The following is a 26,496-nucleotide window of genomic DNA, read 5'->3' as shown; positions in this document are numbered from 1 at the left end:
AAAATAGAATTTTTTAGATCCAATTACTTTAATACTATGCTTTATAATAAAGATTAAAGAATAAAACAACCATTTATTTTGTTGAATATTAAATACATAGTCTACGACAATAAAAATATGTAGTTTACCCTTAAATTGTGGTCTGATACATCCTATTTTAACTTAAGCTATTATAGTTCTCTTATATTTACCACATCTTTCCCTGTTCTAAAGAAACAATTATTTTATATTCCAAAGCGACACTCCGGGTAGAAATAATAGCGTTCATTGATATTAGTACCGTTGTTATTATATGTTTTTAAATATTTATGGTAGTAAGGCCATTTCACTTCACAGCCTGAAAGTAATCCCATTAATCTTTGTTAGGCAATAAAGAAAAGACGTTTTCATTCCGGGCACTTTTGCGTTAACGGCTCCGGTTTTTTCCTCTTTTGCTACGAAGTGTTTATAAAATGAAGTTACATAAAAAGAAAAAAAGTTGTTGAGTTTAAACGGCGATATTTTTTTAATAAAGGAACAAAAAAAAAGAAAGGAAAAAATGTGTCCTATTGTGAGACAAACAAACAAAATGTTATCAAGTGGAGATTACAATCTCTCCAAAAACAATTGTACTTTGATTTCCTTATTGAGACGTATCTGTTAGAACTCTTTTCAAAATTTTGAATTTGATTTTTCAGATAAGTTAACCTATATTAATATTGGGAAGAAATGGGAAAATTATAGTACTATCATCTTCAACGCAAAATTAACCCTACCTAAATTGTTACTACTAAATATTGTTATTTAGTTCACTTAAAAATTAAAGTTACTATGGCTTACCAAAAGTGTTAGTGAAATGATTACTTCTTCTCTATTCAACAAAATTTCCTATCGATTAAAATGTGTTCTGTTCTCTTCATTTCTCTTACTTTTTTTAATTAAATAGTCATTTATAATCTTTTATTTAAAGAGGTGTTACTAAAGCTATTGCCTTTGAATATTCCTATATACACCGTATAATATAAGTGAGCCCTAGATATACACCCACGTGACAAGTAGCGTAATTGTACGAAACCCTAACTAAGGATCTTTTTCTGTTTGATAAAAAAAAATAATTTACTCGAAGAAAAAAAAGTTGGTCCATAATTAATGAGCAAGAGAATAATTTTGAGACAAGATTACAATCTTTATTATTAAGCAACTTTTCTGTATTGAAAACTTTTTAATTACTCCGCTTCTGTGGCTCTTTCAGTAATCTAAAACCTTGATTATCAGTCTTAAACACTGTCTTGGCTTCTAATTTCTATTTTTTTTATTTAGACATTTACCCTAAAAATGTATTTAGTTTATGTTTTTCAGTTTATCTCAATAAAACTAACAACCCTAACACATACCTTATATGTTGGACCGAAGAGATGGTTTGGTACAATAATTTAATGAAACTTTTATATAGGTATATTATCCAATATGTATTAAATTAACTAAATTAATTGAGAAGTATAAAAAAATTGAAATTTCCAGTTTATATTGGATTATTCAATGTAAAAAAGAATATAGGTTTGTTTTAAATCCAAGTTTTTTTGTTATCAAATAATTTGAAGACCTAATTATATGTTGTTTAACCCTATGAAAAAAAAAAAATAAATACTTTAAAAAAAATTATTTAGTAAAAATCAAAATTTTTAGAATTTCTGGGTCTTCGAGGAATTTCAAGATATTTTACAAATATAAAGAAAAAATACAAACTACACCTTTTTACTATTAGTAATTTTCTTTTTTTGAGATTACCTTTCCGATTATCCATTGACTCATTTTTAATCAGATGAGTTAACCGCTTCTACCTTTTATTGTATTTTTTACGTCAATTACCGGTCTTGATTAAGTACCTTTTTTTTGGTAGATCTTCTTCCCTTATATTATATAAGACCAGTAATTCAAGTCTTAATAGCTTTAAAATATACGTAGTTATTCTTTACAGTCCTTATCACTTTTTTATTATTACTCAGAAATGCAATTCAAATAACTGTAACTTAATAAATTAATATTGTCTATACAAACACATTCAGACAATTAAGGGAAAATGTTAGCACGTACAACAGCTATAACATCAAGAATTATCTCAAAAAGAGCTTTGCGCTCTTACACCACAAGTAAATTTAGTGTCCCAATAACTTTACCTAATAATAAAATATATCAACAACCAACCGGTCTTTTCATAAATGGTGATTTTGTTCCTTCTAAACAAGGTCGTAAAGTTGCAGTTGTCAATCCATCCACTGAAGAGACAATCACTGAAATATATAAAGCTACTGAAGAGGATGTGGATTTTGCTATCAAAAGTGCTAAAAATGCCTTTGAAAATGTTTGGTCAGTGGCTGAACCTGAGTTTCGTGGGAAAGTTTTGTTCAAATTAGCGGATCTTGTTGAACAACATGCAGATACTTTAGCTTATATAGAGTCAATGGATAATGGTAAATCTTTGCTTTGTTCTCGTGGTGATGTTAATTTAGTGGCTAAGTACCTACGTTCTTGTGGGGGCTGGGCTGATAAAATATATGGTAAAGTTATCGATACAGGTAAAGACTATTTTACATACAGTATGAGAGAGCCTTTGGGTGTATGTGGTCAAATTATTCCTTGGAACTTTCCATTACTAATGTGGTCATGGAAGATTGGTCCTGCATTAGCTACAGGTAACACAGTTGTGTTAAAGCCAGCTGAGACTACACCACTATCTGCGTTATTCGCTTCTCAGTTATGTAAAGAAGCGGGTATCCCAGATGGTGTTGTTAATATTGTTCCTGGCTCAGGAAAAGTCATTGGTGACTATCTTTGTAAACATCCAGATGTAAAAAAAATTGCATTTACTGGTTCTACTGCTACTGGTCGTCACATTATGAAAGCCTCAGCAGACACTATTAAGAAGGTTACTTTAGAATTAGGTGGTAAATCTCCAAACATTGTCTTTGCCGATGCTGATCTAGAAAAGGCTGTCAAGAATATTGCATTTGGTATCTTTTATAATTCTGGTGAAGTGTGTTGTGCAGGTTCGAGAATTTACGTTCAAGATACTGTTTACGACGAGGTCCTTGAAAAATTCAAAACTTATGCAGAAAGTTTGAAAGTGGGTGATCCATTTGATGTGAATACATTCCAAGGTGCCCAGACATCTAAAAGACAGTTGGAGAAAATTTTAGAATATGTTGATATTGGTGTTAAAGAAGGTGCTCGTATTATAACTGGTGGTGAAAGATTAGGAAACAAGGGTTATTTCGTTAAGCCAACTATCTTTGCTGATGTCAAAGAAGATATGGCTATTGTCAAAGATGAAATATTTGGTCCAATTGTTACCATTTCTAAATTTTCTACAGTAGATGAAGTCATTAAACTAGCAAATGATTCTCAATACGGTCTTGCAGCTGGTATTCATACTAAAGATTTGAACAAAGCAATTGAAGTATCAAAGCGTGTTAAAGCTGGTACTGTGTGGATTAATACATATAATGATTTTCACCAAAGCGTTCCATTTGGTGGATTTGGTCAATCTGGTATTGGTCGTGAAATGGGCGAAGCTGCTTTAGATAATTACACACAAGTTAAATCTGTAAGAATGTCTATTGACAAACCAATGTATTAAGCACTAGTCATTGTCTCACAAACAATTTATAATGGGAAAGAATTATTAAGTCTTTCAAGATTTGTATGGCATTTTTATTTGATATTTTTATTCGTTTCCCTATTAAGCTGCTACTGTATTTTTATACAAGCACATCATTTTATTTGCATGCTACTATTCCGAAGGATGGAAAGTAATCGTTTCACAACTATTTAACCTGAATATTTACGAAGTAAAGTCAGGAAATTATATCAAAATTGTAAATGACATTATTGAATAATGTATTTACAATCAAATTTTGCATAACAAACATTACATAGGCTACATATATCTATAGATTATTAATAATTTATTTTTTTTGTATTTATCTATTACTTGTCTATTTGTAAATAGTTTACTTTAAACAAATTAGAGATAATAATACAAAGTTGCTATTAAGGTGTTAAGCGATGTTATCAATAAAGTAAATATGATGAAGTGTGCCTTTTGTTTTATCCTTATCAGTTCTTTTCAATCTAAAAAAAAAACTCTTAGGACTTTTACAACATCCATACATCTTCAGGTTTTTTTTCTTTTGGAAAAATTTAAAGTCAAAGAGAAAAAAGTTATATTTCCAAATGCGAGGATAAAATTACCTGTTTTGTTTTATTTTTCTTAGCATGCGTGACTTGAAAATGTTACTTAATTTTTTGGAGTTTCTGCTTTTCTTCCATTTTTGCGAGGAGAATGGAGGAAAGAGAAACAGGGAGGATGTGTGAGGAAAATGTGCTGCTTTGCTTCAAACACAATTATTCACTCATTTTGGTTTCAGCCTAACTGCCAGTTTCTTAAATTGTTTCTTGAATTGTTCCGTGCGCCAATGTTCCTACGTCGCTTTAATGTTACAGAGGGAAGCCCTCTCAACCCGTTGTGAATTTCCAACGATGGGGGAGGCAGGTAGGACCCATGGTTTCATATCCCCCCCCTATACACAGAGCCCGAACTAATGAGAAATAATAGTAAGAAGCTTGATATTAAGAAATAATGTGCTGATAATAGTGATAAAAGAAGGTATATTATCGAATAAGGTTTTTCCACTGAGATAACTGAGACAATAAAGGAACCAACGTTAAAATGGTATGTCAATATTTGAACCAAGTAGAAGGAATATGGAGTATTAGATAAGCAGATAGAAAGTGGTTTGGAGATTACAAAGAGAAAGAAAAGAACGACATCGATATGGAAAGATTACAACCAACTATTAGAAATAATGTATAGTGAGGATATATTGATAAACATTAACTAAAGAAGATGAAAGTGGGAGCTATTTTACGAGAGATTTTAATATTCGGAGGGAAGAAGGAACATATCCGACATATTTAATAAAAACATGATGGCTATAAATATGAAAACTAGAATCTATCTATTTAAAAGAAAATATATGATAATATTAATGTAAAATCTATGGTTTAATCGTGGATCTGTGTACTAAAAAGAGATACCATATTCTTTGTTCTTTTTAGTTCCAAAAGTAATATATTTTACTAACAGTGAATACAAGTATTTTGTCATGAAAACTGTGTGAACATTTTTCTATTCAAATATTTTGCAATGATGCTTGAATTACCTATTCTGATAATATATAGTCCGACGCTGTTACTATTCGTACTAGAAAGGTTATCAACAACCCATTATTAGCTAGAAAGCAATTCGTTGTTGACGTTTTACATCCAAACAGAGCTAATGTCTCTAAGGATGAAATACGTGAAAAGTTAGCTGAAGTTTACAAGGCTGAAAAGGACGCTGTCTCCGTCTTTGGTTTCAGAACCCAATTCGGTGGTTCCAAATCTACTGGTTTCGGTTTAGTTTACAACTCCGTTGCTGACGCCAAGAAGTTCGAACCAACCTACAGATTAGTCAGATACGGTTTAGCTGAAAAGGTTGAAAAGGCTTCTAGACAACAAAGAAAGCAAAAGAAGAACAGAGACAAGAAAGTCTTTGGTACTGGTAAGAGAAGAGCTAAGAAGGTTGCCCGTCGTAACGCTGATTAAGAAAAGAATATTCATGATATATTATATTATCGTATACTTTCTTTTTTAATCTCATTTGTAAATCTATTTACTTTTTTTAAAGCACACTTTTATTAATTATCATTGTCACATTTCATTATGTTGTCTTTTTTTTGTTGTTTCTTATATTTTTCCTACTTGCATTGTTCTATACACGATTTCCTTGATTTTAAATTTTTACATATATTTATGTATTCAGTTATTTTGCTGTAGTTTATAGGAAAACGTCGTGCCGAAGTATTGAAAGAGGAATCGTGTGAGGTTTTGGTACATCAAAAATCTATTTTGTCTTAAACACAACAATATGTATTTACACTACAGGTATGTCTGTTGCTACTGGTGTAGGCAAAATCTATCAGCCTTAGTTTTTGTATTTGTTAATCTAGTAATTACTTCTCAAAGGGTTCTTAAAAGTAATAAGTTTAATATTTAATCTTACACTTCTTACTGACAATTGTGCAACGTATAGTGTTTGCCAATAATAGAGTATGTTTATATTATTTTTCCAAGATAATTCCGATCTTTAACCCGAAAAAACTAGCTTATTTTTTGTGACGGGTTTTGAATCACAAAAAAGGCTTTACTTTCCTTTTGAAGGAATGAATTTTAAATGAAGCAAAAATAAAAGTCTTTGTAAAATATAGAACAGCAGTTAGACTAAATATGAGTCACAAGTATCTTAAAAAAGTCTTGAGGACCATACTATAAATTAATATAGATATCTACAATATAACTTCAAAACTCGTTAACCAAAAGTAGCAATAAAATGTTATTTGGCCTAGGCAAGTTATTCTATGTCATTTTGCTATTAATTAATGCAGTTGCAGTCTTAAGTGAAGAACGTTTTTTAAGTAGAAGTATGTTTACATATAATTGGTCTAGATAATGACAGGTACCTTCAGTAATCAAAAACAAATAAGTCGTTACTAACATAAGCAAAACATATTGTGATAGCTTTGTGATTTTTTTTATTTCATTGAGAACTCATCACATTTGACAGCAACTTGAAATACACTTTTGTCAATTACTTTTTTTTTTATTTATAGTTGGTCTAGGGAAAAGTTCAAATGATGCCAACAATGGCTTTTACGGACAACAAGAAAATACAACTAAGTCGAAGGTTATTCAGTTAATCGGTGCAGTGCAAACTTTATTAAGAAGTATGTAGTAATGTTATTGGATCGTTTGACACATTTTTTTATTCGTTTATTCTATTTTTTCGTTATACTAACAATCATTTTGAAATTGATGTGTCCAAGATTTGGACTCTTCTTTTTTTTTTTGTTATTTTGTCTTCTTATCTATATAGTTCCATTGATTGGTATCAATATACTGGTTATAATATATGAATTATTATTGGGTTGAACTAGTTGGGTTATATTTTTTTTAAAAAAAGGCCATTCAATATTATGGTGTATAAAATGTAAATGCATAACTACTCTATTTTTTTAACAGATCAAAACCATATAATAAAGAACTAAGCTTAAAAAGTCCATGTATATATATTGTGTCCACCTTTCATTTATTTAACGAATCTATATATATATATAATACATACCAATTTGTCCATTTCAATTATTATATATGATATTGTATGATAACTGATATAACAAAACTATTAATATCGAAACAATGCAGATAGTGTTTTTTTTTCTTTGTAGGAATAAACTTCAATTGTTGCTTTACAGACTCATATCTCTTATAATGTAGATATTTTCGCATCTATAAAATTATGTAAAATTGGCAAATTTTCAATATCTTTAAGTAATTCATTCAATGATGTACGTACAAATAATTTTTTATCATCAATGTTATCTTCCATTCTTTTCACCACAGAATCATCATTTATTTGCAATGTAAAATAATACAATAAGCAATCATAAATGAATAAAAATTGGTTAATATTTTGAACCATAGAAATTCTTTGTTTTCTGAAAATGTTAATTATCCATGAAATTGGGTCATAAACAGATATTGAAGAGGTATAAAAATTCTGGAGAAAATTAAAAGTGGATAAATTGGATAGTATTGAATCAATGGTACACCATGTACCTGTTCTACCACATCCAGCAGAGCAATGGACCAAAATAGTTGGGGTGGACATGTACGACCAATGTTTTGATTCACGTAATTTGGAAATTACTACATTTTTCAAATTGATTAATTGTATTACATCTTTGGAAGTTTTTACGATACCTAAATCTGGCCAATTTGTTAACTGAACTTGTAACAATTGATATGATTTTGCATCAAGGTCATAAGTTAATTTTATTCGTCTTATTATCATAGAATTAGATAAATTGGTTTCTTCTAATAATTTAACTTTAATGCCGTCATAGTTCTCTTCTTTCCAATATTTGAAACATTTTTCTATACCATTTTCAATATTATTGGTTAATGCTAAAATTAATGGAATATTATCATTTAAAATACATGTATAAAAATCATGAACTGTAGAATACATGGGAGCTTGTGTAGCAATATAACGAACCTTAAATGAGCTATTATTAATTGATGTAGTTGGTGGTGTATCTGTTAAATCTAAATCAGGAACATGCAGATAATTTGCATTAATATATGTATTGGCTAAATCTTCTTCTTTTTCTTCCTCTTCTTCTTCTATGCTGTTATTAGCATCATCAACTTTCCATCCTTTCGCCTCAGATATTGTATTTGAATTATTTAAGATATTATTATCAAACGATGCTTTCTTCAAGTGGACCCTTGTATGTTCATATGGGAAAATGTCCTTATATCGATTTTTATTTCCTAATTCAACCCCTGATGAAATAATTATACGATCCTTTTCATCTTCATCATCTGAGTCCAGATCTTTTAACCATGAATGCTTTCTTATGGCAGAATAAATATTAGGCTGTGACAGGGATCTTGTTCTATACCCTTTTAGTTTGTTATTCGATGGTGAAGTAAATCCTGCATCTGATCCAGACGTCTTATGTAAGTCTTTATAATAGGTACTTGTACAACATTTGGTAGAAACGGGAGTGTTTTTAGATATAGAACTGTTCAATCTTTTTTTTTCTAAAATATCAAGCTTTTGATATTGTAAAATAAATTGTATTTTAGGTCTAATCATTAATTTTTGGAACCATTTCGGGATATAGTAATCAATTATATGTAGTGGATAAACTTGCAATAATTTTTCATATTTTAATTGGACATTCAATTTATCTTGTGCTTGTGACATGGAATTAGTAGAATCTTTATTGGAAGCTTTATTAAAAGTGCCAGATTCAGGTGATAATCTTTTTGGAAATTGAAATTCTTGTAAATTGGCAGCGTTCAAGATATCACTATTTAATCTCTGGTTCTCTTCATTAATATTCACAGCACTTAAATAAGATTCTAGATTCATTATTTCTTCATTTTGAGCAAATTTAAATAGTGGTTTTTGTATAGTTTGGGAAGTAGGAAGTTGAAATTTAAATAATGCAGATATTGGAGATGAAGATGATACTGGCGATTCACTCATAGTATTTTCATTAGAGCTTATTAATGAGGGAAGAGGAGGTGTCAAACATTTATCAAAATCAAAGTTTGAACTATTAACTTGGTGGAAGGATTCACTAAATGGAGAAATCTTATTAGAAGAAGAATTAAAAGAGGTTGAGGGATCATTGTTGGTAGAAAAATTATTAGTAGAAAGGGTTAGGTCTGAAGGTTTGTGTACTTCTGTGACAATAAATTCAGGGAATAATTTTTCGAAATGAGGAAACCCAGATTCCAGAATCAATACCATATTTCGATCACAGTTTAAAAATTTATGATAATTTAAGATTTTAATTGCGATACATGCTAATGCAAATGATATATTAGAATCAGTCTGATTTGAAGTATTATTATATAATACAATTTCCAAGTTTGGACTCTCTAATTTATCGAATATGATATTTTGTTCTATAAGAGGTAAACTTTCAATCAATTTCTCCAAAGTGAAATTTTTTCTTCTTAGTAAAGTGGAAGGTAAACTTATATGTAAAGAGTTTCCAATATATGATTTAGATCGATCACTGTATGGTCTTGTATCAAATATTAATAAATCTTTGTCATTTTTATTAGAAAGGATCTTACCCAATTCCATTGAAGAGATTAAATGACAACCTTTAGGTTTAGTAAATTGGTTTTCTCTTGGTTTAAATGACGTGGTTACACAGGGATTACATATCGATTTCAATAAATTCGAATACTGATGTTGATTCGTTTGTAAAGTTGGGGATTGTAACTTAGGTGAAGTCATGTTACTGTTATTCAAATTTGTTGATAAAATATTAGTTGGGGACAGTGTTGTAAAATTTTTATTGTCTTGATAACTTGAGAAAGAGGATCTAACTGGAGTTGTCATATTGTCCATGTTGTTTATATTGGGATTATTATTGTTGATATGAATATGATGATTAATATGGAGAGGTTTTTCATTGTCTAAATGCGTTTGTGGAGGTCTATAAAGATTCATATTATTTTTTGTACTATTATAGGACGAGTTAGAAGAATTAGCATATAAACCAAAATCTAAAGTCATTTTGATTTAGTTTAACTTGAAGGGGGAAATATTATTCATTAGTTTGTTGTGTAAAATTTATTTAGGAAGTTGGAAAGAATTCCAAGTGGTAATCAATGTTAGAGTACAAAATAAACAAAACAAAACAAAACAAAACAAAACAAAAAAAAAAGATTCTTTTATATCCAAAATATGTAGTGAATAAAATACAAATAGTCTGCACTTATTTGATGCTAGTGATACTAAACGAGGTTGCAAGAACTGAACTAAAAAATATTTTAAAGTAATTTCACTTTGTATGTGCTTGATTAAGAACTTTAAAAAAAAAAGCTTCGTACAAACAAGCAAGCATCGGTTACGTAAAATAAGACGAATGAATAAAAGGAGATGCAATGAAGAACTGAAACGTAATGGAAAAAAAGATGAAAAGCAGTTTAGAAACTTTTTCGATGGCATAAAAATAAAAAGAAAAAGAAAAGAAAAAAACAAGAAATTGAACTTTCGTTTTATTTTGTTATTAAACTTTTAAAGGGTTAAAAATTATGTCTATTTTGGTTGAGAAAAATTTTTTCAAATATATTTAGGGTTGGAAATTTATCAAGATAACATTTTTTTCAGTTTCCAGTTAATAAAGATCCCAAATTATTTGTACTTATTTTTTGCATAAAAAGACTTTAGTGGGTGGAAGTTTTCGAATTGAAGACAAATATTTATTATAATTATGGAAAACTCAGAATAAAGTTAAATCATTTTCTAACATGACGCTTTTCTTTAATATAGTGTTTGTTTTGAAACCTTTTTTTTGTGTAAACACATGCAGAAATAAGAAGTTAGATTGGAAAAATGGTAGGTCTTTCGAAAAGAAAAGTTAGGGTTAAAAAAGGACAGATAAAAAAAAGAGGAACGCATGTATAATGCCGATACGAACAAGATCAAATCTAAAGTATTGTTTCGTGTTTTTGCAAAAAACCAAAGTTGTTTAAAGTTAGGGTTTGTAGTAGAATTTATATATAATCCAGAATGAATAAATGATACTAACATAAAATAATAATAATTTGTCTTTTTTATATGTTCTTTTTTTTTTTTGTGAAGTTGATTACGATTGAATATTTAGCAAGTAAGTGGAAAAGAAACAAAAAAATAAAAAAGGATGGTAAAGATTTGTATGTAAACCACAAAAATATAGTTGGCAGTAAATTTGTTTCATTGTTTATCTTTGTATATTTAATATTGGTTTGGCTTAATGGAACAATAAAATGTTATGCATGAGTTAATCCATACTAGGGTTGAAATAGAGTTTTAAAAAAAATTTTTTTCTTTGGAAGTATCACCAACGGCAATAATATTATTAGTGTATTGGGATCGCTCTTAATAAAGTTATGTCATCTTTCAATTTTAAGTTAGAATGTTTTACTCTATTGTGAGATTTGTGAAATTCTGTAAATACTAGAATTGGAAAAAAAAAATATCCACAAAATTAGAGTTTTATTTTTTACTGGAATAACATTTTTCTTCATCCAATGTTTATTTTTTTCTCTGTTTCTCTTGGGATTTTTGGATTAACAGGTTATTACTTTTGAATTATGCCATTTAGTATTTAAAGATAACAATTATAAGGTATTTTTAAAGTTTTTGTTTTTTTCCTCATTCATTTTCTTTTTCAAAGAGGGTTTGAATAATAGAAGAAATATTTTTCCAAGAAATACCTTCATGGTTGTTATTTGTAGATAATTCAATCGAAATCAAGTGTACACTTAGCTATACATTCTTCCTAGTAATATTGTGATTATTAATAGTGATAATTTTGTTATTTCTACAGTTGTTTTCTTGTTTTATAGAAAGTTATTTTTCATTTACAATTCAAAAAATAAAACATATCAATATAGCATAGCTTTTTTATTAAATCTATATATATACAGTATACCCATGAGTGAATCACACATGCATAAGAAATTCTAAAAATAAAATTGACGCATTACTGTATTTAAAACTTACCTATTAATATGAAAGTATATTAATGCACCCCTAAAAATTTGCGTTTATGTGCATATATGTATATATGCATATGTATTGGGCGTTAATATGTACATGTATTGTTGATTACTGATAGTATTTTGTCTAAAATATATTAAATAATATTCTAATATGATTTTATTCTTGTTTTGTTTATCTTACTATATTTACAAGTCTTTATATGTTCTTGGTAGATATTTCATTATGCTTCTGTTTAATATCATTTTCAAGATCATGAATTGATAATTTTATTAAAGGTCCAATTTCCTTACATAGTGAATTAACGTCATTTTTAAATTTATCTCCATTCTTATCGATTTTTAATCTATTTTCAAAATAGCTAACTCTTATTAATAATTTATTTTTTAACCTAAGTAAATGTCTTCTTAGATGAAATTGTGATTGGTTTTCCGTACCCATATTGTCTTTGAAATCAGGTATTTTATTTTTTTCAATAACGTCATTAATAATCTTAACCATACCCAATTCAAGAAATTTTTCTACCTCATACTCTTTCATACTAAGATTCGCCAATTGAAATTGTGTATCATATAGTAGACATTTTAAATATTCAATAATAATTTTGTTTTGTTCTATTAAAGGTATTTTACCACCATATTTTTTTATATTTGATAAAATTTTTATAATAAATTTCCAAGAATCCTTATTATATAAAGTTACGGATTTATTTTTATTTTTAACTTTATAATATTTACTATCCCATTTTGTGATAAAATCATGTAATTGTGATAAGAATTTATTTAATTGCTTTGGATCTCTAATAACAAAATGTTTTTTTGATTCTTTTAAAAATGCCTCATAGATGGTTATCAACCCATATTTGTTTGGAATTTCCTTCTTTGATAGATATTTCTCATATATAGAAATACAACGTGAGACACATGAAGTTGGATATTGCATAATAGTAAGTTTCATATAATGATAAGCATTTGTGACATCTATTAAATCGGGATGTTTTTCTAACAAAAAGGTTTCAATAAACTTAAGTCCTCTAGAATAATATTTTAAATCATAGCATTTTTTAAGGTAATAGCCTGCAACGGGAAGATTAACTTGAAATGGGTCGATTTTTTTGGTAATTTTAGATAAATTTGGTAATTTGATTAAACTATGGTTCAAAGATGCTATACGTGAATCATTTTCTTTATAAACATCAAAGTACTTTTCAATAGCTACAAGAGATTGCTGGGAAATAGATTTGTTTTTTGTATAAGATCCTAAAGTTTTAGCAATTTGGAAACATAATGGTTTATCTATTTTTATTCCATTGATAGAATTAATTGCACTATTGAAGGTTTCTATGAACATAGTTTGATCCTTTATATTCTCAATGGCTTTAAATAAATAGGTAAGTGACATAGGATCATACTTGGCGGATCTACAATCTTTTAAGATCGGTGTATACTCATTCAATTTATTAAACAATTTTAATGCATATATTGGATCCTCACAATTGGCTAACCCGTTTAACATTGCATTAAATTCGATTATAGATATATTAATATCATCATTATCAATTTGTTCCTCTTTTTGCTGCTGTCTTTCTTTAATAACATTTTCTACAATATTAAACAATGATGCCCCTAATGACTTGCTTAATAAATTGGGTTGTTTGGCCATACCATCAAAAAATATTGTGTAAGAATACTTCGTGGAAGGTATTTTATTTTTTTTTCTCCAAAGGTATAAGGAAAGAGCTTGTTTAGGTGATTGTAATTTGTACAAATAATATTTTATTATAGAATCCATTCCACTCCCACTTTTCCCCTTTGCTAGTTTGACTAAATATAAAGCTTTTTCTAGTTGACCCCTTTCAAGAAATTTATTTACATCTATAACAATTAATTTGGAATCTCTTAATTGTTCACCTGTTATACCTAAGATCGAGTATATTAATCTTTTGTCTTTAGTACGAGACAATATTTGAAGATCATTATTTGTAGTAGGGCCAATATTTATCTTATTGTTATGAGATGAATCTTGAAATTCTGGGTATTTCTTCCTAATTACATCTAATGCTTGATATTTAGGATAGGCCCTTTTATGCAATCTTTTTAATTTAATTTGCTTTTTGACATTTAATCTTTTTAATTCATTAGAAGATTTGTTTAAAATGCCATTATACTTTTCCAAATATGATAATTTTTCCTTAATCTGTGAGCCTTGAATTCTTGAATACACATGGAAATATCTCAACCCTAAAAATGTAGATATATATGATGACAATAGCATCGATTTTGATTAATTATGGAGAAAGCGTATTTATGTTTATATGTAAATATAATTGTTTACCTGTCCAATTATCTTAAGTCATCATATTGTTATGTAGTGCTTTAAACTTTATATTTAGCTCTTTCTTGCAGTACAGTATTTGGTTATAAGTTTCCTTTTTTTTTCCAATTTCATTAAATGTCTCTTCTATAAAAAAAAAATTATTCCTATATTTACTGTACTCTTTTTTAAGAGCTGATACAAGAAGTAAATTTTATGTAATTACTTGAAATATATTTATATATATACATGTTTGTATAGTTGTTTTTACTTGTATTTTTAGATGCATATTTATTAGAGAGGAATAGAAGTTTCAATATTAAAGATCGTTCAGAGGATTTACAACATCATGTTCAAATTTTGATAATGTCTCACCACGTTGCATTATAGCTTCTAAATCAACTATTTCTTTAACAGCCTCAACTGTTAAGTTTATGTATGTATCCTTTCCAACAACAATGTCGTCTTCGATTCGAATACCAACGTTTCTGAAATATTCTGGGAATTGTATATCATCTGGTATATAAATACCTGGTTCAATAGTAATGACTTGACCTTCCTTTAATAATTCTCTTCTAGACACTTCAGGTATATCGTGGACGTCTAACCCAAGGTTATGGCCAATGTAATGTGGATAAAGTCTTTCCACATCCCAATTTGTGATGTTAGAAAGACCTAAATTTTTAATCTCTTGTTTCATAAATTTTATACTTTTTTCATGGATATCATTCAGGCTTAATTGGTTTGATTCCTTGCATAATTCAATACATTGTTTTTGGACGTTCAAAATAGCTTGATATAAATCTTTTTGAGCATCAGAGAACTGGCCATTAACTGGCCACGTACGTGATATATCTGAACAGTATCCACCTAAAGAACCAGCGGCATCTACAAGGACTAGTTCATCGTCATACATTACGTCATCGTTTCTTGTATAGTGAATACAAAGTGCATTTCCACCAGTGGCTATAACAGGAATATATGCATTCCCATTACATCCACCTGATACAAAATGATATTCTAAGAAAGAAGCCAGAGTTCTTTCATTTCTAAATCTGTTGGCAAAGGCTTGATTGTAACTTTTACCTGAGATTTGACCAGCTTTCCTCATGACGTTAATTTCGGCTGTGGATTTAATCTTCCTTAATTGAGACACTAAATTTTTATAATTTCTTATGATTTTTAATGAATTTGCATTATCATCTATTATTTTCTTAATAGTAGAATTTAAATTTGGGTTTTTTGGATCAAACCATATTAAGTTATTTCTTTTCAAGATTTTTGGGAGTATAAGGTCTAAAAAATTGATATTAAAAGCCTCATCTGCATTAAAAATTTCGACAGCACCATCAATACCAGTTCTATAGCCTTCCCATTTTTCAGCAAATTCATCCTTTGGCTGAACAAATAGATAAAAATTAAAGTCATTGTTATTACTATTATTGCTATTATTACTGCTTTTTTCTAAGACTAGAACGGAATTTGGTTCATTCCAGCCACTTAAATAAAAAAAATCATTATCTTGCTGAAATTTATAAAAAACAGAACCAGTAGCAAATTTAATATCACTTCCTGGTATAATTATGCATGAATTATCAGGAACCTGTGACATTAATTTAGACCTTCTTAGGTGATATTCTTTAGCGGAGATGCCCGGAGTCAGATCACCACATTTAATTAAATCGGGACGAGTCTCGTGGATTGGTTGACCTGTTTCGATTGGTATTCTCTGTCTATTAAAATATACTGGTCTTGATAATTGGGATTTCGTAGTAGAGAACAATCTTTTATTATTATTAAGTAAATACTTATTATGATTAAAAAGACGATTGCTTAAGCTTCGAAGATATGTATAAGTGGACATTGCTATATATCTATCTTTGGTAGGTTTAAACAATGATAAAAGCCACCGAGCAATTATCAGAGTTGATAGGTTTATAGATACAAGTTTGCATATAATATAGCTAATATAGTTTTATGCTTAATATTCCATTGATAACTGCGAAGGTGGAGAACAGAGGATTGAGGTTGATTCACGACCCTTACTGAGTCATTTTTTTATCCAGAAATGAGTGGAAAAACACAAACTACGGAGCATCATAATTATCAAAAACCCTAATTTTTTGTGGGAGCACAAGGAAAACAAATGAAGTAAAACTATTAACACCCTAACTTTTTTTCTTTACAAGATGATTGAAAAACAGACAAGAAGAAAAATAGCAAACAGAGAGAAATGCATGAGAAATAAATTTAAAACTATGAAAGGGAATTTAGCAAACATGATTATTATTACTTCTATTAATAATTGTTAATTCCATCTTCAGTGACTTATTAAGTGTATATTATTCTATATATATAGTAGTATCATCTGGTTACTATATCTGTCTTATAGGTGCGTCTAAAGAGTCTTCTAAAGATAAAGTACCCTTGTCTACATATGCTTAGAAGTTCTGTTAAAATTTTTAACCCTTTATTAAAAAGAGGGGTTAGAAATATTATATCTTTCTCTTCGAATAATATAAGATCCATAGTTGTTGCAAACAGTAATTATAAGATTGTTGGCCCAAGGAAAAGTCCATTCTTTCAGGCTATTGTTACTATCAAAAGATCAATTTCAGATGAACCCAAACAACTTTATACAAAGCTATCCGATACCGATGATAAAAATAGAGATACGATTTTTCAATATACTTGGGGTACATGGTTGACTAATGATAAATTAGAAAAAGAAAAAAGGGTAACTAAATTTTCTATCGAAGGGTTGACAAAAGTAATTAACAATATATATCAATTCAGTAAGACTAATCCAAACACAAAAAATATAATTGGTCCAATAAAATTGGATAATCAAAATATCAATATTTTACCTAATAATACTACTGTGTCTAATCTAAACATTTTGAATCCGGATGAAAAACAAGTTTTTATTAAAACCGTATCTAGTATCCATGAAGGTAAACATCATCGTGTATATAAATTAACAACCAATATTCCAAACAAAGATTTAATTTTACGCATTCCATATTTGGTTGATTCTCCAGAGAATATTTTTAGAAGAATGCAAAGTGAAATTGCTACTCAAGATTTTATAAATATTAAATTGAAGATTGATACCCCAAAAATTTTCGCATATGGTTTAGATAGTTCTAATCCAGTAGGTATCCCATTTGTTATTCAAGAATATATCAGCGGGGATCTTTTGATGAAAAGATGGGATCCTTTATTAGATGATGAACCAAATGGGAAACCAAAACAACAATTGATGGATGTAATTGACTGCATAAGTGACATTTATTGTAAGTTACTTTCATTTGAATTTCGAAGCATTGGTTCTATCTACTTCAAAAAGGATGTTATGAATACCGATTATTCAGATAAAATTAGTGAAATTATTGATGATAGGTGGTGTATTGGTCCAATTGTAGAAAGAAATTTCTGGAAGGATAAAAAACAATCACCTTCAAAAGAACAGTTAGGTCCATGGGATAAAAAGGATGTTACTTTGATAATCAAAAATTTGGCATCAGTAGAATTAGAGAATGTTAAACAAAGACTAGCATTAATTGAAGCTGGTTCATCCCCTGAAATTGATAAAATTGAATTATTGAAAGAGCAAAAGAGAACATTTGAAAATATGATCAATGTATCGCCATACCTATTCACTAGCGCTTTGAACTCCGAAGTGAGTCAAAAGATTCCAAATTTTGTAGATTTGTTAAAGCCGAGATTATTTTTGCCGGATTTAGATCCAATGAATATCATTATTAATTCTAAAGACGGTAATAAACCATATCTGATTGATTTTGAAAATACAAGCGTTAAACCTTTTATAATTCAAAACTCACCAAAATTTGTCGAATATGATGGTCCTAAGATTTACAATATTAAGAGTGAAATTCCAGAGTATGAGAAATTACCAGATACAGAGAAGGCACAGTGTCAGTTTATTTATAAAAGAACAAGAAATCAGTATTTATGGGAGGATGCGTTAAATAAAAGACAACCAAAATTGATTACTTCAATGGCACCACCGATTAAAAGATTAAGAAGTCCATATGTCGCTATGTCAGAATGTAAAACAGACGATGGATATTTGATTATTGATGAGAATTTATTACAATTGAAAACGATTTGGAGTGATTTATTTGAAAATAAGATTGTTTCGAGGAAAGATTTCCCATTGGAGTTTACTAAAGAACAAATTGAAAAACATATAAATGATATTAATAAATTGCATCAAAAATTGATCTCCACACCATTTGCAGCCACAAAAGGTTGGGTGCCACAAGATATGTTCGACACGTTATTAAATAATGGAGTAATTGTTCCAGATGAAAATGGTAATTATGTTATCAAGTCACATCAAAAGCCAACAGCACCGGCTTCTTCTTCTTCTTCTTCTTCTAAAAATCAAAATTGATAAGATATTCTGAGGATGTATATAAAATTTTATGTACATTGTTGGTTCATTCGATGTATTATTTTTTACAAATATAAAAATTTTAGTTTTTTTTATGTAATTTCATTGCGAAGAATAGTTGTTATTTAATAATAATATTAATAATATTGCATAGTTCCTTAATTATTCTAGAATTTATTATCTTTACTCTTTTTTGCTCCCTTCGTAGATCTTTTGTGTTATTTATCGTAAATGGATTATAAACCAAAAATAGAATATGACAAAACAATTATCACTTTACTTTTGTCATGTATCATTCATTATCTATCTTTTTTTTTTTAATAGAATCATATGTTTTAGTTAAATCATGGCTAACTGCAGTTACAACACTAAAATTTATGAAGCGAAGGAAATATGAAAAAAAAAAAAAAGAAGAAGACGAAGAAGGGGAAGGAATACGGAGTTGTAATTCCTCTCTCATGACCAATTTCCGTGAAAGGAATTTCCTAATACGGTAATCATCGAGGCAAAAAACTGACTGTAGGAAATGCAACTCCGGTGAAAAGTATGTGAAAATGCTAACTTTTGCTGTAGAAATGCTACAGACACCGTTCAAATTGGAAACAGATCCTAAAAAATAGCCACGATCAAAGATGATTCTTATTTCAAAGGTATAAAAGGTTGAGAAGTTGTAAGCTCTTCATTTCTTCTTAACTACGGTCAGATGCCTTTCTTGCTTTCATCTCTTTTTTTTTCTTCACTTTCTCTTCTTAAGTTCTTTCGTCTACGCTGATACACAGAAGAACAATAGAGAAAAAATTTTTCTCTATTGTCTTTTTCTATTGTTATTAATACTTTGGTCTTAGACAAAGTCCCATCACAGTTTTAAACACCGCAGTTTATTCTACAATTACAATAATGTGGAGTCCCATAGAACATCCACTCATCTCATATGGTGTTGTGTCTTAATGAGGAATGCAAAGACGACAACAACAACAACAACAAGAGTGGGTGTTAATAAGTGCTGACCTGTTTCCTCATCAATCTTATTATGAGTGTGTTGATTTTGTCGAGGGGGTTTGGGGAGACCTCTATTTTTTGCTCGTTTCTTTTTTTTGTTTTTGTTTTTGTAGTTTTTTTGGTCTCCTTGTGAAAGATTTTAGCCCCTCCCCCTCCTTCGAGTTGTGTAAATTGGCTCTAGATGGAAGGAGATCTTGTTGTTATTACTATTATTAGCTGATACACGTATACGGATATATCCACACATATATACGTATACGAGAATTTGTGTGGTAGATTGACTCATTTTGCCAGAGTCAAGGTAGTTCAAGCGGTTGTATAGCAGGAGGACGGCGTTATGATTCTGCTTTTCTTTTTCTCAGATGTTTACTTGTTCTATTTATTTTTACAAACGTTATGACACAATTTGCTCCCTCATTCTTTATTGTCAAAGGAGGTTATTCTTCTTGGTGGTCTGTGAGATGATAAAAGTTATGAGGAGAGATGGTGTCATTGGGTTTATAATATGATTAATTTCACGTTATGTATTTTAGTATTTTTTTTTGGAGTAATCAACATGTATATAAAGGACAAGATCGTCATGATTTGATGTCTTTTCCCTCTGGTTTCGAATCTTCAAAAGTAATTGCATTTCTTCTCATTGCTTATTTCCGTTTTTAGACCTATTGCATAATAAAGCTACAAACAATCATAACACCATTGGCCAATATATTGTCCGAGTTGTTCTTACAGTCTAAGAATTATTTATAGCCCTTAGTATACATCTTTATTATCAACCATGAATTCCCAAGATATTAATAACTTACAAAATGCTTTCCAATATAATGTTAATTTGGGCTCTTCGCCAAATGCTGTCTCAACCTCCCCAACTCAGTCATTTATGAACACTTTGCCACGTCGTTTGAGTTTATCTAAGCAACAGAAAGTTCTTAAACCATTCTCTACGGGTGATATCAAGATTCTTTTATTAGAAAATGTTAACCAGACTGCTATCGCTAATTTTAAAGAACAAGGTTATCAAGTTGATTTCCATAAGGGTTCCTTACCAGAGGATGAGTTGATTGAAAAGATTAAAGACGTCCATGCAATTGGTATCAGATCAAAGACTAAATTAACTGAAAAGGTCTTAAAACATGCAAAAAATTTAGTTGTTATTGGTTGTTTCTGTATCGGTACTAACCAAGTCGACTTAGAATACGCTGCTAAAAGAGGTATCGCTGTCTTCAACTCTCCATTCTCTAATTCTAGATCTGTAGCAGAATTGGTTATAGCTGAAATCATCAGTTTAGCAAGACAAGTAGGTGATAGATCTATCGAATTGCATACTGGTACCTGGAATAAAGTTTCCAACAGATGCTGGGAAGTCAGAGGTAAGACCTTAGGTATTATTGGATACGGTCATATTGGTTCTCAATTATCTGTTTTAGCTGAGGCCATGGGTCTTCATGTTATCTACTATGATATTGTCACTATCATGGCGTTAGGTACAGCTAAACAAGTTCCAACTTTGGATGAATTGTTAAGTAGATCAGATTTTGTGTCTTTACATGTCCCTGAAACTCCAGAAACTAAAAATATGATCTCTGCTCCACAGTTTGCCTCAATGAAAGATGGCGCTTATTTGATTAATGCTTCAAGAGGTACAGTTGTTGATATTCCATCTTTAATTATGGCGATGAAGGCTAAAAAGATTGCTGGTGCTGCATTAGATGTGTATCCAAGTGAACCAGGTAAGAATGGTGCTGGTCTATTCGTTGATTCCTTAAATTCATGGACTTCTGATTTAGTTTCTTTACCAAATGTTATTTTAACCCCACATATCGGCGGATCTACAGAAGAAGCCCAGTCTGCAATTGGTGTTGAGGTTTCTCATGCATTGTCCAAATATATTAATGAAGGTGCTAGTGTTGGCGCTGTTAACTTCCCAGAAGTTAGTTTGAAAGCATTGGATTACGATCAAGAAAATACTGTCCGTGTTCTGTACATTCACAAGAACGTTCCTGGTGTGCTAAAGACTGTCAACAATATCTTATCGGATCACAATATTGAAAAACAATATTCAGATTCTAGAGGCGATATTGCTTATTTGATGGCTGATATCTCTTCAGTTAATCAAAGTGATATTAAGGATATCTATGAGCAATTAAACAACACTGAAGCAAAGATTTCTATCAGATTGTTATATTGAATTAAATAAGAAAAATAATTGAATAGTTTTTTTTTATCTATTTGCTTTTTTTTTATGTTCATCGGTGTTATATCTGTCTTTTTGATTGCATTTTACTATTCACAGAATTCTTTTCCACTTTCCCTAAGAAGCATTATTTCTCATTTGTTATGGTTTTACAGATATAAATGAAGGTAAACAGTTTCCTTATTCATAAATCTGCTAATTTTTTTATATTATTTGTGTATACATATATGTTAAATTAATGAATAAATTTATATTTTGATCACTAAAAATGTTTTGATATCTTTATCTAATTTTCATTCGGAATTTGAGAACGGTTTTGTTATAGAAATTGATGAGCATGTTCAATTAGAGAGCACACATATATGTTTTCCCTTGTTGATTGAATATTTCATTAAGATTTATAAAAGTCACTTAATAACTTTTTTTGACATGTCAAAATCTATAGTTTCTCAAACAACATTTTTATAGTCTTGGTGATCATTTCATACTGAGTGAATGTAGCTTTATTATGATTTAGATATCTGTTGATGACTAATGAAAAACAAAAAGATATAGTTTCTATTTCTTGCTTCTATTTGTCACGTTGCCCAGTCCTTCTTACAGTAGTTTCTTAAAATACCATTCTATCTATTTACTCTAGTGACCATCATATGGGTGTTTTGAAGTCTATAGCTTGATATATCTATTTTATTTTCAAATCTTTGAATTTACATCTATAATGCGATATATTTTGTTCTGACATCACGGCAAATTGTTTTGCCAATTCTTCATTTGATAATGAAATTCTTGTCTTCTCATTCTATATACACAATTGGATCATATATAGAAAACAACCAAGAATCATTTATCTAATTTTACATTCTAGAAGATTATAGTCCTTGTAATGAATTTTTATCTATAATAAGCGTTTAGACAAAATGTACTAACCTGTGATATATGAAATCCTGATGTCACTATAACCGATCTCGTGAACTCTTTAGTAGGCGATGACATTCTTGTTTTTCCTTTTTATCTTGTTTATATAACTTTATTTATCTGAATATCTGTGTATGTTAGTTTATTCCTTGTGTGGAGTATAGTTCATATATCATATATAGACAACAAATCAAGCTATATATATCTATTTTAGTGTCTAGAAGAGCGTATCTCCTTGTAATAGGGTTTTCATCTATTACACCCTGTGTAGACGATAGTTTATGTATCATATATACAGAAATAAAAAAGTGTCATCCACCTATTTTACTATTCTAGAAGAGTACATCTCCTCGTAATAGGTCTCCATTTATTACTGTTAGGAGGGATATCGTCCTAGTAAAAAAACTCCGAAGCCGGGAGTTGAACCCGGGTCTCCACGGTGAGAACGTGATGTGATAGCCGTTACACTACATCGGAATACCAATTTACACCTTTGACATAGTACTTTATATTAATAAATATACATATATTTATAGGATAATTTTTAAATGTATTTTGTAACGATTGTCAATTGTTCTTGTTGGAAAATGAGAGTTTATTATTGTCATTTCCATAAGGATTAATTTTAATTAGTTTTTCTGCTTATTATGTGGTGGACAGATATATAATAATATATGAGAAACCATTTTATTTTTCACCAAATATGTTTTTCAGCGATTTGAAGAGAAATGAAAAACTTAAAAGAAAAGTCAAAGTAAATAAAAGAATTTATACTGTATACACAATATAATAAGTATATACATGTACTTAATACAAAATAAAATAAGTGTTGAGAGTGAGCGTCTGTAGTCATTGAATATATAGTAAACATTCTCAATATTATATTAAACAGATTTAGTATACAAAATTATAATAAAGTTCTTCACTTTCTCTATATACAACATAGAAATAATAATATACAAAGATTGTAAATAAGATAAAAATAATGTATGATGAAATCCTTAGCTTTATATATGTTAACATTAAGCTATTTTCCTCTACGAGCAGTAAGATATTTATTAAACAAACTCAACAACATTTGGTGACCTCTCAACAATTATTACTCAACAATTTATCGTTTAGTGTCTGCTAAAATCTTATTGTTCTATCTATTTCATTATAGAACATTCTATTTTAACATTTATATCCTCAATTTTCTTGGAATTTTAATATTTTTAAAATTCATAAAGTTTTAATATTTTGGCGATTTTTAATGTTTTTAAAATTATTATTGAAAAAAAAAAAGAAGGTAAAAATATTACTTATGTGAAAAAATAATTTAAAAACAACATGTCAAAATTAAACAAATCTAAAAAAAGCCAGACTGTTGAAATATAATTATTAGAGTTATGTTTGATAATCTAAATTCATCGTACTAAGTGATTAAAAGTTATGAAAATTTATAGTAAAGAAGATTCAAAGATAAAATGAGTATACTGTATAATATTGTATCTTGTATATTACTTATATAGAAAGAAAAGGACCAAGGAATAACTTATAATACCACCAATATCCTATTGTAAGTTACCTTATCTTATTATATTAGTCTAAAATGAACTCTACTAGAATTTTTGATTCCAAAGCCTTGCGTCAACACAGACCAAGACGACTTCTAATAAATAACAAACAGATATTGTTCCTACTGGAATGATATATTACCTGTTTAAGAAATAAATAAAAATATCAAAGAAGAAAAATGTTTGTCAAACACATCCAGTATTACTGAGATAAGATCAAACAGAATTAAAATTGTTGACGCAAGGCTTCGGAATCAAAAATTCTAGTAGAGTTCATTTTAGATCAATATAATAAGATAATGTAACTTACAATAGGATATTGGTGGTATTACAAATTTTATTGTTATTTATAGTAGGAAATTAGTGGTACTATAAATTATTATTGTATTGCTTGGTCCTTTTCTTTCTACATAAGCAATATACAAAATACAATATTATACAGTATACTCATTTTATCTTCGAATCTTCTTTAATATAAATTTTCATAACTTTTAATAACTTAGTATAGTGAATTTAGGTTGTCAAACATAACTCTAGCCATATTTTAACAAAAATAAACCAACATACTATGAAAATTTGTCAAAAAGTAAAGAATATGTAAGTAGACAACTTTACTTATTAATTTCCCAATCTGAATGAATAATATATATACACCATATCATTATGTTTTTTTTATATTTGTATAGTTGTTAATTCTCAAATAAGAGATCGAGAAAAAATTACTCTATATATTAACACAAATAATAACACATAATATTACTTATAATATGATCACAGAGGCTAAATACATGTATAATAATAATATTCATCCAGAGAAGGTCCCTACATAAAAATAAATGAAACATTTGAAATATCATTGAAAACAAACCCTCCAATATTACCAAATAACAAATTAATGAGACAAAAAAATTACATGGTTATTAATAAATGAAATAGGTACAAATTATTTAGCTTATATTTATGTAACTGCCAGTTTTTAGCAGTACCAAATTAGATAATTCTTTTTATGAAATATATATATATACATATTAATTCATCCAATTTTGAAAAATAAGTTGTTGCTAATTTACTAATCATACTGAAAATAATGATCAGTAACAAAATTATTATTCATTAATAAGAAATGCTTTACATCAAACATATATATATATATATATATATTAATCAAAATACAAAGATAAAAGAAAATAAAATAAAATTATTTAATTTAACTTGAAATCTAAACGATTTTAGTTGTTTCAGCTAAATATATTAATGAAACAAAGAACCAAAAAAAAAATGAAGAACATATAAAAAATTGCTGGATTGATATATTACCGGTTTGAGTAACATGTAAATATATCAAAGAGGAAAAATATTTGTTTTGCACATTCAACGTTATGGAGATAAGATCAAACAGAATCAAAATAAATTAATATATTATGAAAAATTGCCAAAAGGTAAACATATATAAGTAGACGACTTTACTTATTAATTTTTCAATCTGGATGAATAAGTTATATACGCTTTATCATATGTTTCTTTTGTATTTATATAATTATTAATTCCGAATCAAAACATCGAGGGAAAATTACACTACATATCAATATAATAATAATACACAATAATAACATATTGTATGATCACCGACGCTAAGAACATGTATACTAATATTATTCATCCAGAGGAAAAATATAATACAACAGAAAATTTTTAATATTATTTTGATCTGAACCAGAAATAACCTGTTATAAATAAAACTTACTTTCTCTAAGAAGCTGATAAAAATTAAATTTTCAACTTTTAAAAATACATTATTAAAAATCCCATAGGATTCAAACCACCACTATTTTTAGGTATAGAAAATATTGAGCAAAGCAAATTTAATAATCAAAAAAAAAGATTTGTAATATTATTGAGAAAAAACTTAGCAACTTCTTAGATTACTAAAAGGACTTGCAAACAG

At 28.7% G+C, this 26,496-nt stretch overlaps 7 protein-coding genes and 1 non-coding gene across 8 annotated transcripts; 4 read left to right on the top strand and 4 right to left on the bottom strand.

The window, feature by feature from the left end:
* Positions 1-2,059: 2,059 nt before the first annotated feature.
* ALD5 (aldehyde dehydrogenase (NAD(P)(+)) ALD5) lies at positions 2,060-3,616 on the top strand (the record flags this gene model as incomplete). The annotated part of the gene is made up of 1 exon (XM_064861637.1): positions 2,060-3,616. One exon carries the CDS (start codon positions 2,060-2,062, stop codon positions 3,614-3,616), a length of 1,557 nt encoding a protein of 518 aa, XP_064716592.1.
* Positions 3,617-4,708: 1,092 nt separating this feature from the next.
* RPS24A (40S ribosomal protein eS24 RPS24A) lies at positions 4,709-5,625 on the top strand (the record flags this gene model as incomplete). The annotated part of the gene is made up of 2 exons (XM_064861636.1): positions 4,709-4,711; positions 5,221-5,625. 2 exons carry the CDS (start codon positions 4,709-4,711, stop codon positions 5,623-5,625), a joined length of 408 nt encoding a protein of 135 aa, XP_064716591.1.
* A 1,717-nt stretch (positions 5,626-7,342) lies between these two features.
* On the bottom strand, positions 7,343-10,183 carry PTP3 (tyrosine protein phosphatase PTP3; the record flags this gene model as incomplete). Its single annotated transcript, XM_064861635.1, has 1 exon — positions 7,343-10,183. One exon carries the CDS (start codon positions 10,181-10,183, stop codon positions 7,343-7,345), a length of 2,841 nt encoding a protein of 946 aa, XP_064716590.1.
* Positions 10,184-12,352: 2,169 nt separating this feature from the next.
* On the bottom strand, positions 12,353-14,428 carry MRX1 (Mrx1p; the record flags this gene model as incomplete). The annotated part of the gene is made up of 1 exon (XM_064861634.1): positions 12,353-14,428. The coding sequence occupies one exon, from the start codon at positions 14,426-14,428 to the stop codon at positions 12,353-12,355; it is 2,076 nt and encodes a 691-aa protein (XP_064716589.1).
* Positions 14,429-14,786: 358 nt separating this feature from the next.
* Positions 14,787-16,331, bottom strand: ICP55 (aminopeptidase; the record flags this gene model as incomplete). Its single annotated transcript, XM_064861633.1, has 1 exon — positions 14,787-16,331. The coding sequence occupies one exon, from the start codon at positions 16,329-16,331 to the stop codon at positions 14,787-14,789; it is 1,545 nt and encodes a 514-aa protein (XP_064716588.1).
* Positions 16,332-16,904: 573 nt separating this feature from the next.
* AIM9 (Aim9p) lies at positions 16,905-18,887 on the top strand (the record flags this gene model as incomplete). The annotated part of the gene is made up of 1 exon (XM_064861632.1): positions 16,905-18,887. One exon carries the CDS (start codon positions 16,905-16,907, stop codon positions 18,885-18,887), a length of 1,983 nt encoding a protein of 660 aa, XP_064716587.1.
* Positions 18,888-20,664: 1,777 nt separating this feature from the next.
* Positions 20,665-22,074, top strand: SER3 (phosphoglycerate dehydrogenase SER3; the record flags this gene model as incomplete). The annotated part of the gene is made up of 1 exon (XM_064861631.1): positions 20,665-22,074. The coding sequence occupies one exon, from the start codon at positions 20,665-20,667 to the stop codon at positions 22,072-22,074; it is 1,410 nt and encodes a 469-aa protein (XP_064716586.1).
* Positions 22,075-23,399: 1,325 nt separating this feature from the next.
* Positions 23,400-23,473, bottom strand: PWA37_005178. Its single transcript has one exon. It is a non-coding gene; the product is annotated as a tRNA-Glu (tRNA).
* Between the last annotated feature and the right edge of the window lie 3,023 nt (positions 23,474-26,496).

Source organism: Arxiozyma heterogenica (genome assembly GCF_036370985.1).
Source record: "Arxiozyma heterogenica strain weizmannii chromosome Unknown scaffold_9, whole genome shotgun sequence".
Lineage (NCBI taxonomy): Eukaryota > Fungi > Ascomycota > Saccharomycetes > Saccharomycetales > Saccharomycetaceae > Arxiozyma > Arxiozyma heterogenica.
Note: the sequence above shows the minus strand (reverse complement) of the source record. Positions and strands in the feature narration are given on the sequence as shown.